A 25,013-nucleotide genomic window follows, 5' to 3' on the forward strand; every position below is an offset into this window, starting at 1 on the left:
GATTCTGTAGTGGCCCAACCACATCTGCCATGAAGCAACTTAAAGCCCTAAATACTGAAAACATTACAGCACTCCCATATATAATTAAAAGAAACACAAAGCCATAAAAATAAGGGCAAGGCAGAGCAGCAGAGCGCTGTTTTTCTGTAACGTCTACTTCGGTTTTTCTTTTACAAGCAGAACATACAAGTGAAGAGCTTGGGGCTGGAATGGAAGTTTGGGACTTGGTTAGAGTGAGGAGGACCCCCAGGAGGAGGCATGGACACACAGGAGGAAACAGCTGCTGTGTGTTCTGCGGGGGTACCTTCCTTTAACTGTGGGAAGCAGAGAAGCCGAGGAGATGGAGACACAGTTTTCAAGCAGGGGATAGAGAGGAATTCTCTGTCTGAGAAATAATGGGAGAGTTTTAAGAGGGAGTAACTGGTCAACAGAATAAGTTGCTGCAGACACAACCTCACCCGTGGTTTCCAAATGCTGTTGCCACAGAAAAGGGAAATCAAGAATGCATTAAAGGGCACCTGGGTGGCCCAGTGGGTTAAGCCTCCACCTTCAGCTCAGGTCATGATATCAGGGTCCTGGGATCGAGCCCTGCATCGGGCTCTCTGCTTAGCAGGGAACCTGCTTCCCCCTCTCTCTCTGCCTGCCTCTCTGCCTACTTGTGCTCTCTCTCTGTGTCATATAAATAAACAAAATCTTAAAAAAAAAAAAAAAAAGCATTGAAAATTTTAAAAATGCATCGAGGCACCATCTGTGATAGATGAATAGGTTTACTGTAGTATCTTAGGTAGAAATTATAAGGGGCATTTAACAAACTTTCACTGGCCAATGACAATTTTTTCCCATTTTTCAAAATTTAAATTCAGTTAGCCAACATGTAGTACATCATTAGTTTTTTGCATAGTGTTCAATGATTCATTAGTTGCATAGAACAATGACAATTTGGTTGACTGGAAAAACCCTAACTCAGGTCCAAGGCATGCTGCACAGTTTTGCTCAAACCTAACGAAACACCAATAGGAATGGAGTCTCATTGGCCTGTATCACACCCAAAGCAAAAGGTGAAATTATTTATCTTGACGTTACCAAAGAGACTGTAATAACCTAGTGGGATGACTTATCTTTCCATGATCAAAGTAGATTTGTCATGAAAGGGCTTTTAACAGATAATCTCAGAAAAATTTTCAGTTTATGATGGCTATAAATCACACAGATTGCTCATGATAATTCCACTGTTGATGCTGAAAAGGCTTTTGATTACCCAAAAGATTATTTCTTTAGAAAATATTAGAAGAAAGAATGTCCCTCTTCCACCACCAAATGAAATTTCCTAATGAAAATGAAGAATGTGTTTGGAGGAACCTAAAGTTCACAGGAAAGAAATGATCAAAGAAACCTGGAACTTGCAACAAGAAGAAAAATACATCCTTTTTCAGTGATAAAACAGACTCTCTTGCAGGTGTACATACTGTCACAGATCACAAAGCTTAAAAATTGGAATTTTCAAATTTTATTTCACTGTTTATAGGTATTCAAGTTTGTCATATTAAAAGAAAATGAAACTATTAAAAATATTAATCTACCTTAAAATAAGTTATAAAAATAATTGTAGCAATCTCTACCTTATTCAATCTCTACCTTATTAAAACTGGTATAATTTTAGAAGCAATTGGGAATAAATTAGGTTGGAGCCATAAAATTCACCTTTGTCATAAACTAGCTAGAAGACTGAGCAAGTTACTCTGCCTTCCTGGCTATCAGTTTCCTAAGGCATTAAACATTTGGTAAAATTATCTCTACCTTCCTACCTAAATTTAAAATCCTGTTCTATTTCCTCTTCAATCTCTGATTGTAACATGCAAAATATTGCAAAATTATATTGTACAGATGCCAAGAAGTACATTATTTTCTCTGGTGCTAGATCGAGGTCCTAAAGATGCTTATATTGATCAAGATTTTGTTTTTAATAGCAACACTAATTCAATCTGATAGAAAGCCAATGAAAATGTACCTTTGCCTTGCTTTTAATAATGGAAGGTTATGTCATCAGATTCTGTGAACAAACAAAGGGGTTAGAATATCCTCGGAAGATTTTGTCAGTCATTGACAGATACAAAAAGCCAGGCATTACTGCTTTTAAAAACTAGCATGATGCTGACCCCTTTCAGGCTTTTTTTTTTTTAAGATTTTATTTATTTATTTGACAGACAGAGATCACAAGTAGGCGGAGAGGCAGGCAGAAAGAGAGAGGGGGAGGCAGGCTCCCTGCTGAGCAGAGAGCCTGATGCAGGGCTTGATCCTAGGACCCGAGATTATGACCTGAGCTGAAGGCAGAGGCTTTAACCCACGGAGCCACCCAGGCGCCCCCCTTTCAAGGCTATTTTGAGATCAACTAGAGGAGATGGTGCTCCATCAGGGTCTTTCAGTAAAGCCACGTGTACAAATGTGCATTTTCAGAATAGCAGTAGCAAAAGGAATGCCTTTTGTGGGGGAGGGACCCCTATCTCCACGAATCCCCACAGATTTACTCAATGTTTGTGTTAGATGGAAAAATAAAATACCCAAAAAGGTCGTAGACTTGGCCTTCTTGGGACGAAGTGCTTCCAGCTACAGGCATAGTTCCATCAGCCGTACCAACTTGGAGAAGCAATTCTTTGGATGCACGTTATTGATTAATAGGAACGGTAAATTCCAGGCAGCTGGGAGGCGGACAGGGAACACTGGGCCTTGGTGGTGAACAGGGTGGACGGGGTCCTGCCACAGGGATAGAGCTCAGAATTCTTACCTCCATTTTCTTTGTCTTCCTTCATCTTCTGTAGCACCAGTGTCTTTCTCCACGTCTCTCTGAATGATCACTCTGTGGCTTTGTCCCTGGTTCCATCTCCTGCAGACAGAGAAGATGTGTGGTGTGAGTTTGCACAGGCTTCATATGGAATGGGCCCTGCCCATTCTCCTGGCTTCAGTCACCCCCACTCCAGATCCGGAGCTCTGGTCCTGACCCTCAATGGCTAGCTTATCCCACCTTCACTGCAAATCAATTCAACCTGTGCTTTTATTGGCTTTACTTAAGGGACCTCAGACAAGTCCCCTAAACTCTTTGAACACCTGTCCCCTCATATGTATAATGAAGTATTTGATGAACTTGAAGGGCCCTTACAACTCCAAAATTCTGATTCCATAGTTGAAACCCATGTCATTGTCTTGCCTTCAAACCATTTCTCTTTTTGAATCAATCAATCTTTCTTTCTTTCTTTCTTTCTTTCTTTCTTTCTTTCTTTCTTTCTTTTATTCTGCTTACTGGTGACAGTCCCTTCCCAGTCCCAAAGCTTGAAATCCCAGTATCATCTAAGAATCAACCCCTTTTCCCTACAGTTGATTAGGTGTCAACTTCTGGCCGGGTATGGATTCTCTCCTTTCTTTCCATGTCTTTCTGCTCTCTGCTGCTACCTTAGTTAAGTTCTTTGACCCTCTCATCTTTGAATGATTTCATGCTCTCCTAACTGGCCTTCTTTTCCTGGTTTACTCATGCACTCATTCTTCATTTGTTGCCCCTCCCCCTTTTATTTGGCTCCTTACTTTAAAGGGAATATGCCAAGTACACAATTACCCTGGGATTTAAAAATCTGTTTTCCCCATAATTTTGGCACTAACATATGGAACTATTAATCTAGTCTGCAGAACTTGAGGCAATGTTGATAAATGTATATAGGCTTATGATTTTATCTTCTTGGTGTTTTTTTTTTTTTAGCTAGGATGAAACATTTTTCTCAGTTACTGCGATTTTTTATTTTTGCCTTAAATTCTGTTTTGTTAGATACCAAAATATCTTATTGCTCAAACTATATAACTATAAGCACTGACTCTAGCTTGGGTGCTGTGCCTCATGTATCAGGGGTCATGGTCTGGCAGGGGAAGCTGTACGAACCACTAATGGCAATGTGGCGTGGCGGGCGCCATGTTGTGTGTCAGTCTCCCAGGTGCCACTTCCATCACATTACTCTGCACAAGAGCCTGTCTCAGCTCCCTGACAGGATAAAGACCAGCTTTCATAGTCATATGGCCCCTCACTACCCTAACTTAAGCCTTTTTGCAGCTTTCTTCTCTGGCTTGGTTTTCTTACTTTCTCTAAACACTTTACATATGTTCAGTTCTCCAGGCATCAGTTCTCCTCCTCGCTCTACTGTTTCCCCCACGTTCTGTGTATCCTTCAAGGATTATGTTTGAAAAGCACAGACCCCAAGAAGGCACGAAGCCTTCTGTGAGTCCACAAGCACATCCTCAACATCTCAGTGCCTCCAGCTAGCCATTCCAGTTCTCACGTGATTACCTCACTTTCGGCATCTCGTGTCCTGTGTTCTCAGTGGAAATGTGCCAAGGTCAAGACCGACTTACTCTACTTTTTCCCCTCCCCCCTGCATCCCCTACCACTCTTGGTGATTATTGAGTAAATCAATGAAGGCAGAAGGTAGACTTTGGATTCTAGATGACAACTAGAGTTGATCAGAGTGTGATATTAAGAGACCCACCATACGTAATGAGCAAAGGGTAGAGTTTCCTCTAACACCTGACTTTCTAGTTGTCTGTGCCACATGGAGAGCACCCACACATGCGCACATGTTATTACGTAAGCCTTGGCCATGAGCCCATTGCCTTGGAGATAAATCCTCTTGACCCACACCCCCGGCGCTGCTGTTCCGCACCTACAGGCAGCTTATGCGGGAGGCTCCTTGCCTTTTCAAGGAGGGCAGCTCTTCGGGCAGCAGAGTATCTCTCTGGAGAAATGTGTCAAGGTCAGGCTGACTTTAGCTAGTTTCTAAGAGATGTTCAGCCAGACTTGACAGAAGAATTTCCTTTTTATTCCCTGTTGTCATGACACCACCAAAAAGTCCTCTGGTTGCTTGTTTTTGTCCAGGATTCATATGCTTAGTGCTCAGGAATCCCGATGTTATAGTCTCCGTGTTTTGGTTAACCCTTCCTTGTCAGTCCCACCTGGGGCCCTTGGGTCAGCTCACAGGTCCCTGCTCTTCGCACTCTGCCCGGTTTCTTGCTTTTTCTCATCCACTCTCAGGCACTCAGATGCTGCTTGTGTGTGGAGTGCGGTCCAGAGCTTTGCCTCACGTCACCGACATGGCCACATGCCCTCAGCCCACCTGTCCCTGCCACCACCCTCTCACAGCCTTCTGAAATAAGGAGGCAAGGAAGGATTTTGCTTCCATTTCTCCTTGTCTCCACAAGCAGCTTCCACAGCTGCCCTCCCTGCAAAATGCTCCAGTTCCTTTCTTTTTCACTCAAGTGAAAATATAAAAAATAGGCTCCTGTCTGCCTGTCCTTGCCTTCTAGGCCCGGGTCCAGGTCATTTGCTCCAGGGGCCCCTCTTAGCCTTGTCCACGCATGGCATTCCATATGTGAGTGGCTCTTGTGGCACCAGTGTTCACTTAAGGCACCTGTAAGCCAGAAGCCCTGCGTGTTAGCTAAAAGAAACATGGACTTTGGTTCAACAAGCTGCCCAACTAGCAGTGTGTGACAGTAGCACCGTCTCTGCACAGTGTCCTTTTCTCCTGGCCGGGTGAGAGGAGCAGAGCCTGCGCAGTGTAAGTCAGGCCGTCTCCCAGCTGCACTCCTGATCGAGGGTTCCTCTTTCTGACAATTTTGGTTGGACGGGGCTGTCTGTCTCTACTCTCTTCACTCCCCTCTCTGGACCACCAGAGCCTTGTGCTCCACCCTCGCCGCTCCCTCCAGAAAGAGAGTCATCTGGCAACAGCCATTTTTTTTTTTTTTTTTTTGGCTGGACTGTCTGATTGCCTTTAGTCTGAGATTCACAAGAAGAGAGCAAATATTATCAGTCAGAGTCTAGGAACCCTCTGAGAGTGGATACAAATTTGTGTGTGTTGGAGAGACAGGGAGGGAATGAATGAATGAATGAATGAATGAATGAATGAAATCTGTGAGTGGTCCACAGTTTATCCAGCTTCCCAGAAGAGTCTCTGACCCCTTTCCAAAGTTTCCATCCCCCACACGGGAGTGATCTCTTTAAGTAGAACGTTGACACTTTCCATCTACCTTGCCATAGGTGTGATTTGGAGAACTTTTGCTTCCTTACAAAAAGAATTTCTGCAGGGATTGGGTGGGGAGGAACACAAGGGGGATGGGGCTGGAACTGAAATGACATTTGACCTGCCAGCAGGTCTTGGGGGAAAAACTGAGTCTATCTTTTTGGTTGTGCAGAGTGGGAGAAAGGGAGTCCTGTTCACTCCCCTTAGCTAATGCTATAGCAAGAATAGTAATAGCAGATTCTTGTAGGTGTGCATGGCCCTGCTCTAAGGCTTTTCCATGTATTATTTTATTTAATGTTTGCAATAATCCTACAAGGTCAGTATTATGATCTCTATTTTAGGGGTAAGTAAATTCAGCTACAAAGAGGTTCATTTGCTCAAGGTTCTATACCTGGTAAGTAGCAAAGCTGGGATTCAAAGGTAGGCTGACTGGTCTCGAGTATGTGTACTTAATCAAACACAAAATTCTGTTTTTGGTTATAAGCAGGTATTTACCAAAGACAGACTTAGTGGGAAATCAAGTTGGATTTCTCTTTTTCAGGATGGTCCCTGGGTAAGATATTTTAACAGGTATTAGTAGCAAGTTAATGATAAAATATTTTGGATCAGATTATACTCCCATGTTCTAATATAAAGCACATTTCCTAGTACTTTCTTTAGACCCACAAAGAAGAGATCAGCGTGTGGGTCCCACCAGATGTCAGCTTGGGCTCCAAGATCAGGCTACAGGAGGCTGGTACCCACTTCCTCCTTCTCTCCTCAACCCTTGGGGTGATGCGCTTCGGTTCTGCTGGCAGCAGCTGCTCTTCTGTCAGCTTCTGTGCTCTCCCCTCCTCTCTTGTGGCTCACGTGCTCAGACATGTGGATCGCTCCCTGCTCCCCACAGAGCCTTCCTTGGAGCCCAGGCACAGCCTCCCCGCCAACCCTGCCCACACCAGCACCCACTCTGGCGCTCAGGCTGGATGACCGAGGGTCTTCCTTGCCTTCCCCTCTTCTGTCCCCTCATCCAGAACAGCACAAGCCCCAGGAACCTCACCCCAAAATAGCTTGGAACCCCTCCCTCCTCTCCATCCCCAGGGTGTTTGGCCTACTTCAGCCCCTTCTTCCTCCTGACTCAACAGGCAGCTGTGGAAATGGTCATCTTGACTGCATCCACACACACTTATCCGACCACACTCTTTCCTACTTAAAATTTCTCAAGATGGCAATTCCTTTCTGAGAGCTTGCATGTTCCAGGCACAGCCTCGTCTATCTCCACAGCAGTCCTGGGAGGCAGCAGCTAGCAATTTTCCCCTTTCACAGATGAGAATATGAAGCCTTGGTGAGTTATTAAGATACTCTGTTGGGTGCCAGAGCTCATCAGTACTCCGGCCAGAGGGCCCTCAGCGCCCAGGGCTCAGCTACCTCGTTCCATTGCCACTGGACAGTGTCACAACAGCCAGCATCTCCGTCCCCATGAGATGCCCCCTGCCTCCCTCTTCAGTTCATGGGTCAGCTTTCTCCACTCATCCGTGTGCTTCCTGCACACACCAGGCAGTTCCCCTCTCTTCCTTCTGTCTGGAACACCCACCCCCACGACTCTTGTCCTTTTAGGCTCCCCCAGGGAAGCACCGTCAGAGCTGCTCTGCAACAGCGCAGGCGGACTTGAGAACTGTGTGGAGACAGTGATGAAAACTTGTGCCGCCTTTGCTTTGAATACAGGTGCAAGCCCAGAGTCACAGGGCGGCAGTGCGACCGGTGCGCTTCTGGGTTTTATCATTTCCCGGAGTGCCTTCCCTGCCACTGCAACAGGGATGGGACTGAGCCAGGAGTCTGTGACCCAGGGACCGGAGCTTGCCTCTGTAAGGTAAGACAGAATGTCCAGTTCTGTCACGTCAGCCACTGGTCAGTGAGGAAGTTCTTCAAGTCGAGTCAACATAGCAAAATAAATGGGAAGTGGGACTGACCTGTAACCGATTTCTACAACGCATGTAGCATTTAATAGTTATTAGCTCGTTTGATAGAAACAGAAGGGAAGACCCCCTCTTATCCTTTGGAGAATCACAAGGCAGGTACAGACCCTTTCCAGAAAAGTTGCCACAAACCTTAGTCCACAATTTTAAGAGGTTCATAGATTCCCTGGAAGCTTTATTCCCAGCTCATAGACCCCAGGTTAATAATCTGCTCCAGGGCATTCTGTCAGGTGGTAAGAGAGCTTCTTAGTCCCAGCAGATGTTTTGAGGTGGTAGGAAGTGGGGTGAACCAAGACCCCCATATTGTGAATCCTCATGTTGCCATTTATCTACCTTCAAGATGCCAAGGGGCATCTTGTGAGATCTAGAAGATTCTCTCTTTCACTTGGATATGGTAGAAGAGTTTAAAAAAGTAATGTGACAGAAAAGCTTCACAACGATGTAAACTTCATGTTTTGTTAGCATCCATGTTCTAACATCTTGTATTGGCAATAAATTTGGGAAAGTGACGAACTGAAATCAGAGAAGCTTTAGAGGAAATGATCTCTCATTTCGTGTTTTGTTTCAATAGGAGAATGTGGCGGGTTCAGAATGTAACGTGTGTCGAGAAGGATCGTTCTACTTGGACCCAGCAAATCCCAAGGGCTGTACCCGCTGCTTCTGTTTTGGAATAAGTAATCATTGTCACAGTACACATAAAAGAAGAGCTAAGGTATGCAAGGAAGTCAAAGTTTGGTTTTTAGTTAGTACTTCCAAGTGGGTTGTCCTGAAGCATGCAGTTCTGGTGGAGATTTTATATATTACTTTGTTGAAGTGTTAAACTTCGCCCTCGGCATCCCTCAGCTTGCCCTGCTCTTCCCACAGATGTTCTCATGCTCAGTGCCCCAGTTTGTCAGGTGGGCTCAGAGGGGCCTTCCCTCAGCACCCCCTATGAAGTAGCTCACCCTTCTTAGTGTACTCTAGCATTTATCCCTCCCTGACATACTCTACAGTTTAGTTTTAAAATTTGTTTATTATATATCTTCCTCTAACACTAGCATTTAAACTCCTTATGCATTCCTGGGGCCCAACACTGGATCCAGAATATAGTAGGTGCTCAATAAACACTACACTCATCGGCTAAATGGAGTTGGTCACTCTTTTCCCTTGCTTCTTCTTATCTGCTTATTTTCTTTCTGTTTTACTTTCTGTCTCAATTACTTTATATGAACATTTAAGTTAAATTTTTTAAATGATTTATATGAGTTTTTGAATTAACTCCATGAAACTGAAACTTTTGTTGCCTCCACTATTCCATGAACCAGCAGGCTCATGGTTGCTTTCTTTGTATGAGTGATGTCTTACGTCCAACAGATACCTCAAGTAAAGGTTATTTTATATATGTCATTCCCAAAAGGAATGTAGGCTCGTAGTTAAGGAAAAAAAATTAGTTTTTTTTTTAAAAGATTTTATTTATTTATTTGACAGAGATCACAAGTAGGCACAGAGGCAGGCAGAGAGAGAGGGAGGAAGCAGGCTCCCTGCTGAGCAGAGATCCTGATGTGGGGCGCGATCCCAGGACTCTTGAGATCATGACCCGAGCTGAAGGCAGAGGCTTTAACCCACTGAGCCACCCAGGTGCCCCCCAAAATTAGTTTATAAATCCACAGAAGTCTTCTATCTTCAGGGGAGCCCGGAAACATTATTCCTCATCAATGTCTTATCAATTCCTCCTCTCCCTCCATCATTTAACTCTTGGCTTCCTGTCTGATCAGGGAAAGTGGGGGGAAGGATTTATTATGAGGATTTATTTAAAGGAAAGTAATGAGAGCAGGCCACTGCGTTCCATCTCACATTTGTTCTCTAAGGAACTCGCCATTAAAATGTGCCCATAGTCCTAGTTATTATTCCCACACTTATTTATATATTACTCAGACATTTACTGAACACCTGCTAAATGTCAAGAACCCAGGATGTATGCTGGGATACAAAGAGCAATCCCACATACATATGATCACGGTTGTCTGAGAACTCCTAGTCGTCTTGGGGCAGTGGGAGGCAGTGCTGGGTGAGAGTTCTGTGCAAGCTCAGGAGGGGGCATATACAGGAAGCCTCCAGAACAAGATGGCCACCCCATGGTTCTTCTATTGCGCATAATTCAGCCATCACCAGAGAAGCTGAAGGCACATGTTTCTATCCTTTGCTCTTGTGTTCTAGTTTGTGGATATGATGGGTTGGCGCCTGGAGACGGCAGACGGAACAGACATCCCTGTCTCCTTCAACCCGGGCAGCAGCAGCGTGGTTGCAGACCTCCAGGAGCTGCCCTCTACAGTCCACAGTGCGTCCTGGGTCGCACCTCTTTCCTACCTAGGAGACAAGGTAAGGACGTCCTGAGCCCTCACTGGGTCCCCTCCGTCACGGCGTGAGCATCATTTCCTGTCTGGAAGGAAGCATCAGGAAGTTCAGGTTACTAAAACTAAAGAAATTAGATGAGCTACAAACACTGGAAAGACGCTGCCCTCCCCTGGGAGGGGCTAAATGTACCCGACATGTGTTCACTCCCCAGCAAAGGAAATCATGCACCACAGCTTTTCTCTGGCTTTACTTAACCATTTAAATAATATCTGTTGCAAATGGGGCATGTGTGCTTTTCAAAGCCAGTGCTAAGAATTCTTTGTTTTAAAGCAGAAGAAAGGCTCCTTGTCAGGAAAACAAAAGCTGAAAAGTGACTCACGAGCTTATTAAAAGAAGCACAGGATCCGGGGGCAGCTTGGCTGTCATTAGCAGAATCGCAGGCAGTTAGTGAGACGCTCCTGTTCCTCTGGGAGCTTGTAAACAAGTTGCTCTTCCTTTGCTGCACAAATTGGCATAGCTTGGTCCCCTACACTTGTTTCAGAGGACGGAAGTGTGGGCTTCCTGTAGAAACATCATTTGGTAATGTATGCACCGGATAGCAGAGGGTAGAATGTTCTAGAAGCTGTAGATGTCACAGGGCCCAGCTCAGGAGGCAGCATATTCTCTTAGAATCACTAAATATGAGGGCCTTGTGAGCCGGAGATCTATAATTCTGACTTCTGGTTGAAGGGCGTTGGGTTTTGACCTTTGAGTGTGGGCAATGTTGCTCCTCTCTTAGAACCCCTCTCCTTCCTCATTTAATGCTCATCTTCGCCTTCACATGGCAATCCCATGTAGAGCTCATCTATTACTCTGCAAACAATTACCCCAAAACTGTGCAGCTTAAAGCAGCAGTCCCCTTGCCCAGTTTCTGTGGATCAAGAATTCAGGAGTAGATGGCTCAAGGTTTCTCACAGAGTTATGGGCGAGATGTAAGTCAGGCCTGGCTCCAGACTTGGAGGGTCCACCTCCAGGCTCAGTCATGTGGTTGTCATAAGCCTCTGTTCCTCACTGGCTACTGAGGGGAGCACTCATCCTAGGAGTCCCCCAGGTGCTACCTGAGACTCCCCCTGACAGGGCACCTGGCTTCTCCTAAAATAACCAATAGAAAGAGAGAGGTGGGGGGGAGGGAGAGAGAGAGAGATGGAGAGAAAGAGAGAGAGGGAGGAAAACTCAGAATAGAAACCACGATCTTTTTATGACCTAATTTCAGAAATAACGTACCCTTACTTCTGCCATATTCCATTCATTAGAAGCCAGTCATAAGTCCAGTCCAACTTCAAGGAGGAGATTTAAGCTCCGCCTCCTGAAGACAAAAGTATCAGAGAATCTGTGGCCATATTTCAAAAATCACCTTAGCCCATCAGAAAGACAGTATTTAATCTCCATAGGGTGATTTAAATTATTAGCCTGGAATACTTCCAGACTCTACGATCATAGCTCTGTGATTTGGTCAGGTTGCAGATTCTAGGGGACTTCGGTGAATTGGGACCCAGAAATGCTGTTCCCTCTCCCCTGCTCCAAATTATATGTGTGTCTCAAGAAGGGTGTTCTGTGCTTCTCCACTCTAAGGTGATACTGCCTCTTGGTTTTCTCTCTCAATTACTCCTTTCTTGACTGGTTTTTACCTTATGGGTGGGAAGTGACAGGACCGGAGGTGAAGTAGCCCTCCCCAAACTATGACCTTAAACCTCCACCATGATCGTGCTACTAGGTGGCATTGAGAAAAGGTCCTTAGACCCACTGGAGCAGTCTGGCATGGCTTATGTGTGACCGTGTGGGAAATGCTCACCATCTGCTCTCAGGAGAAGTTTTTAAAAAATTATTTCTAGAGGTTCATTTTGTAACTGATAGATATTAACCAATTCTTTCAGTGAAATAAGAAGCCAATGGCCTAGATTTCTTAGAGTAACTATAGATTAAATGAACATTAGTTTAGACATCATCAAGAATAGAAAGATCTTACCTCTTTGTGTGACTAGTATCTTTCTTTCCTTTTAAGGTTTTATTTATTTATTTATTTGAGACAGAGAGAGAGAGGAGAGAGCGAGCACACAAGGAAGGGCAGAGGGAGAAGCAGACTCCCCACTGAGCAGGGAGCCTGATGTGGGGCTCAATCCCAGGACCTTGAGATCATGACCCGAGCCAAAGGAGATGCTTAACCGACTGAGCCACCCAGGTGCTCCACTAGTATCTTTATTTTTAAGAGAAGCATCTCCTTGCTTGCAAAACAATCATGTTCATGCCAAACATTTTAAATAATATAAAATGGTACAAAGTAGAGAGCTAAAATACCATCTTCAATTCTTCACGCCCAAGATGACCACTAACAGGTAGATGGTATCTTTCCAGATCTCATGTGCCTCTGGTTTTTATGTGATTAGTGTTTCCATGGGCTCTTCTAATGCTTGTGCTCTTGATCCTATCAATACAATTTTAGGTTTCTTCATACGGAGGCTTCCTCACCTACCAGATCAAGTCCTTTGGCCTGCCTGGTGAAATGGTTCTTCTAGAAAAGATGCCAGATGTGCAGTTGACTGTAGGTATCAGAACACAACCCAAGTGGCTGGAAATAGTAGTTGCCATTGGTTGCTGATCCAACTTTAGGGCATCTTGATAAAGAGCCTATAAACCAATTAGATTACGTCTTTTCCAATATTTTGTAGAGATCGAAAGGGACATTGAACGTAGGAAAGTCCCTTCTCAGGATCCTGCTTCCCCTCCCCATCCAGCCCTTGTTTCTGCTCCCAAAGAACATAACAGTATCTCACGCTTGCTTCTTCTAAATTATTACTTCATGTTAAATTTTTTAAAATGTCTCTATCTTTCAATTTTGTCTCACCAGTGTTTTTGAGACACTCAGAACATTGTTTTGGCCTTCCTGTTGGCAAGGCCACATCGCTGGGCTCATAAAGGACAGCTGATCCCTGTCCTTCACTCAAGTGGGAGCTAAGAGGGGAGATGGAAGAAATAGACACGTAGCTACAACCCACTGAACAAAACATATTTGAGGTGCAGTTCAAACAAGACTCTAAGAATTGGGGTCTGAGTGGGGGCTTATGTGGTTGAGAAACCCCCAGAAGGCTTCATGGAAAGGGTTAATTTTGAGCCAGACCTTTCAGCAGGGGATTGACGGGAGAAGCGCCCTTCCAGGGGCAAAGAAAAAAATAAACCAAGGCAGAGGGGCAGTGCCCAAGGGGTGACCTGTCCCACTTGGCTGTATTTTCAGTGATTCCAGAGTCATAGAAAACAAGCGGAAGGGTAGGAAAGAGGATATCTAGTGCTACGCTAAGGAATATGAGTTCACTTTGACAGTAGGGAGCCACTTTGGGTTTTTTGAGAAGAGAAGTGACATCTGTACACCGTGTACCAGCCACATGATCTAGAACTGCAATCTAGAAATTCCTTGAGGGCAGGGTCCATGTCACATTCTGCTCTGAACCTCTAGACATCCAGGGCCCAGTATCTTGAACACAGGTTGAGGTGTCTGAGCCTGAACTTGATTCTGTTTCTGGTTTTAGTGCTGTGGTTAAGGCAGTGCAATTACAGCTTCCTGAAGGTTTTTGTTTGTGTGTCATTCACCATAAGACAGGGACTAGCAAGTCTCACACATCTTGTCGCAGCTGAGAGCCTGGCATTCTGGTGGGTTTTTGTGTTTAGGCGCTGCTGTGTTGTGTTTTGTTTTTATTGGCTCCCAAATTTGTTGAACTGTTGTTTTAAAAACTACGAGGAACCTTTGTCAGACATCTTGAAAATGAAACACCAGAGATTTTAGAGGGAAAAGAGCTCCACCATAGAAATACCAGCCTGGCAGTGCTGTAGTTCAGTTTCCTACTTTTTTTTTTTTTTCAGAATACCTCCAGCTCGGGCCATTAGTACACCAGTACTTATTGTCAAAGAGTTTATTGTGCAAACAGTTGGAATTCACAGAATGCGATGACCAGAATTTCTCCTGAATTTTACCTCCGAACATGGAAAATAATTTAGGCTCCTGAAACCTTCACTCTGCTGCTTTGTTCCAAACCACTGTAATTAAAAGCCTGTGGGGCATGTTTCTTAAATGAAACATTTGGGATGGCAGAGAATGGTCTTTTTTCTGAAACACCAGTGCTAGCGTGTGGAACACTTTTGGGCTTGGGGCTGTAATAGAAAAGCTAGGGTTTGGGGGCACAGGTTTGGGGTGGAGGTGGTGATGGTGGGTGTTGACCTTCCCATTATGCCCTGTTAGGAGTCCTTAAAGAGCCCCTTTTATGGAGAGGAGGGTTCAGAGGCCAAGAGTGAACAAGGCTGGATCTCACGGGGAGTGGGCTGCAGGGCTCTCCCTCTGGCCTGTGGCAGCTCCACGGCTCACCATTTACACAGCTTGCCAGCCCTTCTGCTGCCCTGCCCTCCTCATGAACTCACCCACCGAAGAAGCAGTTTCTTGCTACCAAAGTCTGGTCCTGTCAGCAGCAATGGAAATGCACCTCATACATTGATTGTGAAGCATGGTTTTTGTAAAATAGGAATAATAATAATCCATCTTTTTAGCCACTTTCCATCAAGGGAATTTTCCTGGTTTCTGTTTATGAACATGCACTATATTAGGTATTATTTTCCTGTTTCCATTGACTAATCCTTTTGCCAGTCTGTTCATTTCACTATTTATTAGAATTGAGTATTCCATATAATGCAGTCACAGAAATTTGTTCTTATGGATTATAAACCTCAGAATATCTCAACCATGGCACTGATGTTTTTCTTTACACAGGGTCAGCACATGTCCATCATCTACAAGGAACCAAGTAACCCACGACCAGACCGGCTGTATCATGTGCGTGTGCAGGTGGTGGAGGTAAAAGAAACACATACAAAAAAATCATTCCTTTTTTTAAAGATTTTATTTATTTATTTGACAGAGAGAGAGAGAAAGAGAGAGCGAGAGCACAAGAGGGTAAGTAGTAGACAGAAGGGGAGGGAGAAGCAGGCTCCCCAGAGAGCAGGTGAGCCCAATGTGGGACCAGATCCCAGGACCCTGGGATCTCGACCTGAGCTGAAGGCCATTGCTTAACTGACTGAGCTACCCAGGTGCCCCCCAAAATCGTTCTTGATGATCCTCTTTTGTTCTACACCTTAGTTCTTTCAAGCAATTGTGATATTTTATGTTATGAATTTAAAATGTTAATTATACTTATGTATATATAATTTGTATATATACATTTAAAATATAAGTTATATAAAATATACGGAGTTTCATCCCCATAGGGCTTTGTTTATACTATCTCTATGGCACTTGGCACAGTCTCCCCTGTCTTAGAGGTAACTATCCTTGTCTTACAAACCCCGTGAGCTTGTAAATGCTATGAGGTAGCCCCCTGTCATCCTCATGCCTTCCTCAGTGGCCAAAAAATGCTTGGGATGAATGTATTGAAGAGCATGTCATTCTGTTTCTATGAGAGTGGCCATGCCAGCAAAAATGGTGGGGTGGGAACATCCACTAAATTCTCTCCTTCAGTAAAGCAATGAGAATATTGGCAAAAATGGTTAGAATCGACTATCTAGAGCTCTGGAAATTGACCACAGGCTCACAGCAATCTGAAAAGTATTTAATCAAGAAAACTGGCTGAATCTTGGTAAGAACCTTAGGCTCTGTGGCAGTCAGTTTGCTCTGTTCCCATCCCCCAACCATATCTTCACAGTAGCCCACCAGCAAGGTGAAAACCAGTAGCCCATCAGCTGCCAAGGGAGACAGAGTGGCATTGGAGCTTATGCAAAGCCTCACTCCCAGAGATGTCATAATTTGACCCATTGGAAGGTTTTCTGGAAGATGCTCCTTCCAAGGCTGTCTTTGTTTGATCTGACTTTTGTAGCTTTCCCAAAATGAAAAGCCTTTCCCTTAGTGCTGTCATTGAAAACATTTAGAGGTAACTCCTTAACTTCAGACCTGACTGAGGTGATAGGTTAGAGCTGGAGATAATAATAGGCTAATCACAAAGCTTAAAATAAAAGGCTGGGAACAAGGAATACATAGGGGCTTTGCAAATCTCCAACACAATCTTAGAAAGGTAGAAGGCCACACATACTCAGGGGTGTGAGCATGCTCAGGAAAGGCCCTAATTCCTCACCCCTGACTCACCTTGAGGCTCTGAGCAAGCAGGAAGTGAAGGCTAAAGCAGAGTTGTTAGCTGCCTGGCTGAGTGTTGAGAGGTCCCTCAACATACCCACAGAATACTTTGCAATGACTGGGGACTTTGGTTTTAGGCATTTAAAGAAATCTGTTTCCAGTCACTAGCTGACCACTAAGCTAACCAAGCAGAGACTTTAGCGGCCATATATGACAAAGAATACAGACTTTACAGAATCCATTCAGAAAAGTCATTGAGCAAAGACACCACCAACAACAGTAAACACTAATAGCAACAAATTCTGGGGAGGGGAATAAATATGATTTCCTGAGTTGCCACATTACATTATGTTAAATGCCCAGCTGTCATAAATAAATAAATAAATAAACAAACAAATAAATATTTTTTTGGAGATGTATAAAAGAAATAGGAAAGCATGGTCCATACATGGGATAAATGGCAATAACCATAAACTGTCTCTGAGGAAGCCAAGACACTGGACCTATACAGAAAGACTTTAAATCTATATACATCAAATACAACTAAAGAATACCATGTCTAAAGAACTAAAGGAAAATAAGAGAACAATGTCTCACCAAATTGAAAATAACAGTATTGAAATAGAAATTGTTAAAAAGAACCAAATAGAAATTCTGAGGTTGAAAATTGCAATAAATGAAATGAAGATTTCCCTAAAACGGCTGCTATGGACTGAATTGTGTCCTCTCCAAATTTTTGGGATGAAGCTCTGATCTCTAGTTTGAGTATATTTGGAACAAAGAAGTCATTAAGGTTAAATAAGATCATGAGGGTAGAACCATGATCCGATAGAATCAATGTCCTTGTAAGAGGAGATCCTGGAAAACTCTCTGTCAACTAAGTAAGACAGTGAGTTGGCAACCATCTGTAAGCTAGCAAGAGAGTTCTGACTAGGGACGAAACTGGTTGGCATCTTGATCTGGGACTTCTAGCCTCCAGAATTGTGAGAAAATATATTTCTCATGTTTAAGCCATTGAGTCTATGGTATTTTCCTATGGCAGCCAGAGCTAAGACAAGGGCTCAACAACAGAGTTGAGCAGGAAAAAGAAAGAACAGCAAATTTGAAGGTCAACTGAGATTAGTCGGAAGAACAGAAAGTACAAAGAATGAGGAAAAACAAAGACTCTGAAAGACATGTGAGACAGAGTCAAGTGCACAGCATATGCATAATTGGAGTATCCGAAGAAGAGGAGAGAGAGAGAAAGGAAGAGAAACAATATTTAAGGAAATAATGGCTGAAAATTTCTCAGATTTGATGAAAATCATTAATCTATACAACCAAGCTCAACAATCTCCAAGTAGGATAAATGCAAGAGATCCACACACAGAAACATCATAATAAAGGGTCTGAAAGACAAAGAAAGAATCTTAAAAGCAGTGGGAGAGAATCAATGCACATCCAAGGTTCTCAATAAGGTTGACAACTGACCATTCACTGGAACCCATGGAAATCAGAAGACAATGGGATGGCATTCAATGTGCTAGAAGAAACACACTGTCAACAAAGAATTACATATACAACAAAATGTCCTTCAAAGATGGAGGAGAAAATAAGGCATTACATTATAAACAAACCCAAGAAAATTCAGAATCCAGCCCTCCTTGTAAGAAATACTAATGGGACTCTTTAGACTGAAATGAAAGGACACTAATAGACAATTGCTTCAATACATATTAAAAATGAAGAACATTAGTAAAGGTAACAACATAAGTAAATATAAGGGGCAGTAAAAATATATCTTTTGTTTGTAACTTTTTTTCCTTTTGATTTAAAATACAACTGCAATATAGCAGGGATGAAATGAAGCAAATAAAAGCAAAGTATTTGTGGGCCATTGAAATCCAATCCATATTTACATAAATGGTCCATCATGGGCAAATATATAAGGGCTGAATATAGATAGTGGTGTTTGGGACTCCAGGTGGAAATAGGTAGTAACTACAAATGGGCACAAAGGTTCTTTTTCTAGGGGGTAAAAATATGAAACTGTATTGTGATGATTATACACTTTTGTAAATTTACTAAAAATTGTGTACTTAAGATAAGGGGCTATTACTATATGTAAATCATATCTCAAACTGTTAAAAATTTAAACTAAACTCCTATTCCTATCATATTTATATGTAAATAACAATAGTTACCATTTATTGAATGTCAACTACATGCCAGGCACTGGGATGAACACTTTATATACACTATATTATTTAATTTGCTTTACTCTTCATCATAGTCCTGAGAGATTAGGTATTACTATGTCCGTTAAAGAGATGTGGAAACCAAATTTAAAGGAGGCAGCAGAATATAAAGATTATATATGAAATGATGTTCAATATCAATAATCATTAGAGAAATGCAAATCAAAGCCACAATGAGATACTACCTTATAGTCATTGAAATGGGTCCTATTTAAACAAACAAACAAACAAAACAGAGAATAACAGGTGTTGGGGAGAGTTGCAGAAATCGGAACACCTGTGCACTGTTGGTGAGGCTATAAGACAGTGGAAACACTGTGGAAAACGGTATTGAGGCTCCTCAAAAATTTAAAGATCTAATGACCATATGGTTCAGCAATCCTCCTTCTGGCTATATATCCAAAAGAATTGGAAACAGGGTTTTGAAGTGCTATTTGTGTACCCATGTTCACTGCAGCACTGTTTGTAGTAGGTCAGAGGTAGAAACAACTGAAATGTCTATTGGCAGATGAATGGATAAAGCAAATATGATATATACATCTATTGGAACACTATGTAAGCCTGTCACATGCTGGAATATGATAGTTCTAGCTAGATAGATGCTAGGGCGTAAGGGGATGACATTATGCCAAGCGAAATAAGCCAGTCACAAAAAGACAAATACTGCACGAGTCCACTTAGATGAGGTATTTGAAGCAGTCAGATTCATAAAATCAGAAAGTGGAATGCTGGTTGCCAGGAAGGGGGGGAGGAGGAAATGGGAGTTATTACTTAATAGGTACAGAGTTTCTGTTTTGTCAGATGATAAAGTTCTGCAGATCGGTTGTACAACGATGTGAATATAATTAACACCATTACCCTTAAAAATACACTTCAAAATGGTTGAGATGGTGGATTTTATGTTGTGTGTTTTTTACCATTGTAAGAGTAAAATAAAATAACATAAATGTGTGTGTGCAAGAAAAAATTGAGTTTCCTGTCCCAATTATGTGTGTTTAATGAGTGATCTAACTGCATGACCCAGTGGCCTTCCATTTGCCTCTTTCCTATATCATTCTCGCTCAGTGTTTGCACACACAGAAGTACATTTTAAAATAAGGATAACTGGGAAGTCTCATTTCATTTTATTCATTATTTCCTGCTTTCATTTTTCCCCTTTCATGTGGTACTGTCTTCTTGGGAATAACCCAGGGCACCTGACTTCTGAATTACAAATCCACTATCTTTCACTTATTTATTTATTTTTTTAAATTTTTTATTTTATTTTATTTTTGTCTATTCTAGTCTCTTCTCCCATATGCCCTATAAATGTCTTCCCTTTGACTTGTGCTGGGTGTCTGTCTCTCTGAAACCCCGCAGAAGTGAGCCTGCCAAGGGGAAACCTTGTCTCTCTGTTTTCACTTGTAGGGAAACTTCAGACACACCAGTAGCGGCGGCCCGGTGACCCGGGAAGAGCTGATGATGGTTCTGTCCAGCCTGGAAGACTTGCGCCTCCGAGGTCTCTACTTCACGGAGACGCAGCGGCTCTCTCTGAGCGGGGTGGGGCTGGAAGAAGCCTCGGACACAGGAAGTGGGCGCAGAGCACACAACGTCGAGATGTGTTCCTGCCCCCCTCACTACACTGGTGACTCATGCCAGGTAGGAAGCTCTCCTCCCCCATCAGACTCCCCCACGGGACTGCCGTGGCTGGCCCTCCTGTCTGCCGCCGGGCACTGCTGCCCAGATGGTCCGCAGCACTCTGCCCAGCAGACAGGTGTCCACTGGGCTCAAGCTTCTGTCTTCCCGGGACCACCTCCAGGTATTAAATAGGAAAAAGAAATCACAAACATCTCGAATTCCACAGGAAAGCCACAGGCACTCGAGCAATCCTGAGAGTTGTTGAAATCAGGACTTTCTGGGAACTCGAAAGGAGCATCCCAGGATTTGAGACACTGCCTTCCCATTGGGTGACCTGGGGTTCTCAGGCTGTTCTTGAAAAAAGAGTCCCTGCGACACTCGCTGCCGATAGACTTAGAGCCCAGAGAATGTCCTGATTCTTCCAGGAGAAGTTGTGGTCCAATTTCTTGGCTCCCAGCAGAGCTTCCTTCATGTGAGGCCCAGCCAGTCTGACTTGTCCTCAGATGATTAAAAGGTGCCGTAAAATGAAACCGTTTCATATCTCAAGCTGTAAGTGTGGGAGGGAGAGAAAGCACAATGTTTGGTGCAGTTAATAGGAAATAGCAAACATTGTCACTTGGTGTATTCCCTGCACCCCGCGTGTGTACATTCCGCAACATCCTTCCCTTTCTGTCCTCACCCCTCAGAAGCAGAAAGCCCCCAGGGGATCTGAATTCCGGTTCCTTTTTTAACCTGCAAACATCACCTGTGCTGGTTTTCTGGAGACTTCTGTCTTGTTACATGTAGTCCACAGGTGGCTGCTACCTTCTTCTCCCCCCCCCCACCCCCCTTCCTCCTATCTCATTTCTGGCCCACCTAAATAAAATCATAGCCCCAGGGAAGGAGTGGGACCTCTCCATTACTAGCCTCCTGCCCAGGGCGTGTTCTCTGCGCATGACTCAGCCTATGATTTGCAGCTGCTCTGATGGGCCAGTGCCGTCTGCGGGGTGAGGTGGGTAGAAGGTGGTGCATGCCCCACCTCGCAGGAATTATAGAGCGGCGTGCTTCCCTGTGGGACTGTTATGTGTGCTCTCTCACAGGCTGACTCATGGGTGAAGTTTACAGGTGGGGCCTCCTGCCGCAGACAGCCTGCCTCACCTGAGTCAGGCGGGCCTGGGCGCTGAGCAGGAAGCGCAGGTATAAGAGGAAGAGGCAGGCTTGTGTGTAGGCAGCAGGACGCCCGAGGACCAGAATGCCCCCAGCAGTGAGGTGGTCAGCCAGGAGCGCAGGGTGGCTGTGGATCTTGGGGGCAGCCCTGGGGCAGTGTCTGGGATATAATTCGCAGCAGCAGAGGCTGGCCTTTCTTCAGCCTCCAGGTCAAAGTCATCTGCAAGCAAGTCATACGGACTTTAAACCCAGCCAGGTAACATCATTCCCTTTTACATTCTGGTTTGGGATGGGGAAGGGTTCTTAGCTTTGTGACATTTGAAGTGAAGGGGATGAATGAATTCTGAGTGGGCTGGGGGAAGGACCCAGAGCCTCCCTGTCCCATTGACTGACAGTGTTTATTAGGGTGCCTGACAGATTGCTCTCCAGAGCTGTTAACCGCAAACCCTGTAAACATCAGCCCGCCTGGAAATGCCCAGGCAGCTCAGAGTCTGAACATTTGTGGGACGTTAGTACCCTATGAAACTTTGCCTTTTGAGAGTAACCCAACCCCTAAGACAAAAAAGTCCAAAGCCTGTAGACCTCCAGATTCTTCTTGGAAGAAAATTTACCTAAAAAGCAAACCACAAGAATCAGTGAAATCGTGTTTACGAAAAGTGATGAGATCAAGTTTGTATAATACCTAACAAGACATGCTTCAATTTGCCAGGCATTATACACTCAAAAATTCTGTCTGTGCACTCTCTCTCTCTCTCTCTCAACTTTCTGGATACTTACATGTTTACTCAGAGACATAGATCCTATGTCTACTCAAATAACCCTGAAAACCTGATAGGGACATAATTTTCTCATTTGTACTGGAAAAGTTTATTGGAAAAGTTATCCTGAAAAGTTGTCCTTAAAAAAATAGTTGCTAAACCATTTGACTGGAATAGTATATTAGGATACATTCATTTTCATGTAGGGTAAGTCTTCAGTGCAATCTGTGAGCTTTACAGAGGTGAGAAAATGATTATATTTCAGTAACTGACAAATGTTCCCCCAAAGAGTCACGTGATAGTTACAGAACTCTCGCAGGGGACTTTTTCTGTTTCTAATCCAAAGCAAATTAGGGTGGGTGGTTTAGTTTTAATCAGGTTGGACTATCTTTTCTCCAGAGCATGTTTAATTAAGGCTTTTTACTCAGGCATGCTGTCATAAATGAACCACATATATTTATTTATTTATTTGGATAATTTGTTCCTTACCAAATATTATTGTTTCATAAGCATGTAATATGATATATGGTAGTAATTAAGAGGTATTTAGTAGCAAAGAATATTTGCTTGTAGATATGATCACACCACCAGTGGCTGACTTTTGTTCGAACGTATCTCTCAGTCATGTTTTCAATTAAAGAACATTCCTTTCATACTTTGATTCTCCTGTAGACAAGCCTATTCATATAACACATAAAGCAATCTCATTTTTTGCAATAGCTTCTTTTGCCTAAACATGGTTTCTAATAGCTGAAGGGAAAAATATATTGGGAATTATAGTCTTACTGTGTACGACGTGTAGTAATTGGTAATTTGGGGAGAGGCTCCAATCAGAAACTGAGATATTCCACTCTGGGGAGTACATGAGGCTTTTTTCCTCCAGCCCTATCAGGTTAGCTGCTTCCTCTTTCCCACCTGACCAGGTAGAAACTTGGAATAAATGAGAATGGACAGTTCATTCAAAAATTTCCCTTGAGGGTAGCTTCAGAGTCTTACAGACTTAGTGCTGTTTAAAGAGGATTAGATAAAAGATGTTTTATCTTGAAATATTATTTTTCTGGATATTTTAGATAGGGCATATGAGGAGGTCATTAAAGAAACAGGGGGTAGCATTTGGTTTTAATCAGTGTACTGATTCAATCTGCCAAAATAAGCAAAGTGTCTATGACTCTCTTTAAAGACAGAAATCTAAATAATTTTTCGTGGCTGGTGTTGGAAGAGTTGTTTCTTTTTCTATTGGGGTCATTCTTAACTAGAATTTTTTTTTTTAATATCAGTTCATCAAAAGTAAACAGTAATTCCTTTCATCCATGTGAAAAATATTAACTCATCCTGGAAAGAGACAATGTGTAGAGATAGAAATATTCAAAGGAGTATTGAACTAGAGAAGAAGACCAGCCCACGGAATTCCCTCCAGCTGGGTCTTCATGTGTCCTATCAGAACTGAATACCCCTGCAGGGTTCTGTAGAGAACGCGTGTTCCTCTCCCCAGGGTTCCCTGTTGTCCCTAGACCAGTGCATGGCAGTGACGTGAGTCCTGTTCTGTCATTACCACGTCAATCCAAATGAAGACTCATTAATCTTTCCTTCCCACACTGCCTCCCCCTCCAGTCCAAACCCACCCGTGGAGGGCGAATGCCTACCAAAAGAGAACTTGCACTTGAAGGGATTTTCTTAGAGACCCTCCTGCTAAAGACCAAGATCCTGATCCTATTTACCCTCATCCCTCCTCCCCTCCATTCACCCTCAATCAGTTGAAGGAGAGAAAACCATTTTGCACACTCCTCCCCTTTCTCTGACATCCCCCTATAGGTCTCCCGCTCTGGCACAAGCACACACTCCTGCCGTGGTGTGGAAACAAGGTAACACCTGACATAGCGAGCCAGTGGACCAGCCAGTGTTTGAAAGTAGAAATCTACACACCATCTAAGGGACAAAAGACTGAATTAGGGAATGCTTGACAGTCAGAATTGTCACCTGCTTTGGATAATAATTCTTTCTTTATATTGACTAAATGCTTTGTTTGAAAAATAGGGTTGTAGCCCTGGATACTATCGGGTTAACGAAGGGCCGTATACCAGACGATGTGCTCCCTGCAATTGCAACGGACATTCCAGTCGATGTCAGGATGGCTCGGGAACATGTATCGTGAGTAAACTGATAGGCTAGAGGTACTCACAGGCAGTATGTGTCTCTCTATCCGCTCCCCTCCCACTGCCACTCCCCTTGGCCCTGAGACATCAGATGTCCCATTTACCACTAAACAGAGGTTGCTCTGTAAACATAGGAGGCTCCAGTGTGATCAGGCTGAAATAGTTCATACTCTACTGTTTCCTCCATTTTCACACGTGCCATCAGAGAAGTCCTTCTGTGAACAGGGAAATTACGCGTTAGCCTATCAGTCTCTGCTCCATTGAGTGTTGTAGTGGGTGCATCCTGAGACTTCATTCTTGCTGGAAGATAGCAAAGCAGAGCCACCACTTTGGACCCCCATTCGGTGGGAGTGGCAGGAAGTAGCAGGAGCCGTCAAAAGAGCCGTAGACCCAAGTATGTAATGGGGGGAGAAGATGCTAAGATGAAAAGGCTTAAGGGGCATTCAGAGTCACTCAAACACGGATCTTCTACGGGCGCCAAGACAAAGTGGGCTTCTATAGGAAGACAGGTGAAGGGAGTCCTTGCTGTCTATGGCTTATCGCCTGGGGAACGATCTTCTTTGAGAATATTTTTTTTTTAAAATATTTCCTATTCAAAATTAGATTCTCAGGAAATTTTTCTTT

General features: G+C 43.6%; 1 protein-coding gene across 3 annotated transcripts in view; it reads left to right on the forward strand.

Moving 5' to 3' along the window:
• The window catches only part of LAMA3 (laminin subunit alpha 3), a 264,369-nt gene that overhangs the window by 166,485 nt on the left and 72,871 nt on the right, over positions 1-25,013 (forward strand). Inside the window, exons 33-39 of one of the 3 annotated variants that reach the window (XM_059409366.1) lie at positions 7,752-7,896; positions 8,574-8,714; positions 10,199-10,360; positions 12,816-12,914; positions 15,126-15,209; positions 20,123-20,353; positions 24,271-24,384. In XM_059409366.1, coding sequence (XP_059265349.1) covers positions 7,752-7,896; positions 8,574-8,714; positions 10,199-10,360; positions 12,816-12,914; positions 15,126-15,209; positions 20,123-20,353; positions 24,271-24,384 — 976 coding nt within the window. Of the gene's footprint in view, positions 1-7,751; positions 7,897-8,573; positions 8,715-10,198; positions 10,361-12,815; positions 12,915-14,227; positions 14,436-15,125; positions 15,210-20,122; positions 20,354-21,332; positions 21,735-24,270; positions 24,385-25,013 lie in introns of those variants that run through there. The other 2 variants (XM_059409368.1, XM_059409367.1) reach the window with 2 other exon arrangements.

This window comes from Mustela nigripes, chromosome 8 (genome assembly GCF_022355385.1).
Source record: "Mustela nigripes isolate SB6536 chromosome 8, MUSNIG.SB6536, whole genome shotgun sequence".
Classification (NCBI taxonomy): domain Eukaryota; kingdom Metazoa; phylum Chordata; class Mammalia; order Carnivora; family Mustelidae; genus Mustela; species Mustela nigripes.